This window comes from Phalaenopsis equestris, unplaced genomic scaffold (genome assembly GCF_001263595.1).
Source record: "Phalaenopsis equestris unplaced genomic scaffold, ASM126359v1 Scaffold232139, whole genome shotgun sequence".
Classification (NCBI taxonomy): Eukaryota; Viridiplantae; Streptophyta; class Magnoliopsida; order Asparagales; family Orchidaceae; genus Phalaenopsis; species Phalaenopsis equestris.
The window spans coordinates 1-1607 of record NW_018250107.1 but is presented as its reverse complement, the minus strand read 5'-3'; the positions used below and the strand labels follow the sequence as shown (position 1 = coordinate 1607).

Genomic DNA, 1607 nt, shown 5'->3' with positions numbered 1-1607 from the left:
GAGTTATATATGTAACTACATAGGAATTCAATGGTATGTGTGTAAATCATCCTATATATATATATATATATATATTATTCCAAGAACCAAATAAACAGCTTATTGGATTTGTTACAGATGTGGCTTACATATTTTTCTTATTCTATATTTGAAGCCTGATTGTATCACTGGCGACATCGTATTTGTTCTGCAACAAAAGGACCACTCTAAGTTCAAAAGAAAGGGCGACGATCTCTTTGTGGAGCACACACTCTCCCTAACCGAAGCTCTTTGTGGCTTCCAGTTCATATTAACCCATCTCGATGGCCGGCAGCTTCTCATCAAATCAAACCCCGGCGAAGTCGTCAAGCCTGGTAACATTCCCCATCCAATTATCTAACCACAAACTCAGTTCCATCACTCAGTTCCCCAGTTTACTATGGCTATGCATGGTTCAACATCTGCAGACCAATTCAAGGCCATCAACGACGAGGGCATGCCGATGTACCAGAGGCCGTTCATGAGGGGCAAGATTTACATCCATTTCACCGTCGAGTTCCCTGATTCTCTGAGTCCGGATCAGTGCAAGGCTCTCGAGGCAATCCTTCCCTCACGTGCTCGAACTCTGCTGACGGACATGGAGCTCGACGAGTGCGAGGAGACAACCTTGCACGACGTGAACATCGAGGAGGAGATGAGGAGGAAGCAGCAGAGCCAAGCTCAGGAGGCCTACGATGAGGATGAAGACATGCCGGGCGGTGCTCAGAGAGTGCAGTGTGCTCAGCAGTAAGGTATATACTTATATTATACCAGTAAAAGTGTTATCAGCTGTGCTGAACCTTATCAAACGTATGGTTCTCTGTTATCTTATTACAAGTCTGATACTAGCATAAAACTGGATTGTTTGCATGGCTTAGGTGACTGGTTATATGAGATCTTTTGCTCATCAAGAAAATATTTGAATTTTATTCGGCCTGAAATAATTCTGTTTAATTTGAGATTTATTTAATATTATTGCATAGAAATGCTTGGATTTTAGCCTTGCGCTGAAATTAAAATCATTTCCAACAAGTAGTTGTCTCTTTTATCACTTCTCGTTTGCATAATAGGTATATATAATTCAACAGGTACAACAAACTATAAGAACACATTAGAATATGTAATTATGATTGAACATTCAATGATAGAGAAAAAGTTTATCTTGTTTGTATTGCATGAGTAGAATGAATTGATTTACACTTTTGTGTGCACTATAGATAAATATATATATATATATATATATACATACATACATACAACCTTGAAATTGATTTACACTTGTGTGCACTATAGATAAAATAAAAATTGGTTGAATTTCATAAAAAGAAAAGAGATGAACAGAGAAGGTAAAAAACTCAGCAACTTGTGTGTTTCAGGATAATCAGTTTATTCTGAAACGCGATCCACAGGTCGACCGCAATCTGCATTTAGTGTAAACAATCTAAACGCGGCAGACAACATTTTCAAAAATGACGTTGCACTTATAAACTGCCCCAAACGGGCCCTAAATCATATAAATTTTTATATCTTGCATTTTTTTTTTCATTTTTCTCAATAAGTTGTCTAATTGGTTGCTATAAATGGTGAGA

At 37.8% G+C, this 1607-nt stretch overlaps 1 protein-coding gene across 1 annotated transcript; it reads left to right on the top strand.

Annotated features, from left to right (window-relative positions):
• Positions 1–154: 154 nt before the first annotated feature.
• LOC110038197 (dnaJ protein homolog) lies at positions 155–959 on the top strand (the record flags this gene model as incomplete). The annotated part of the gene is given in 2 exon segments (XM_020742968.1): positions 155–353; positions 447–959. Coding segments are annotated over 2 exon segments (522 nt in total), but the record flags the coding sequence as incomplete, so codon positions are not given.
• Positions 960–1607: the final 648 nt, after the last annotated feature.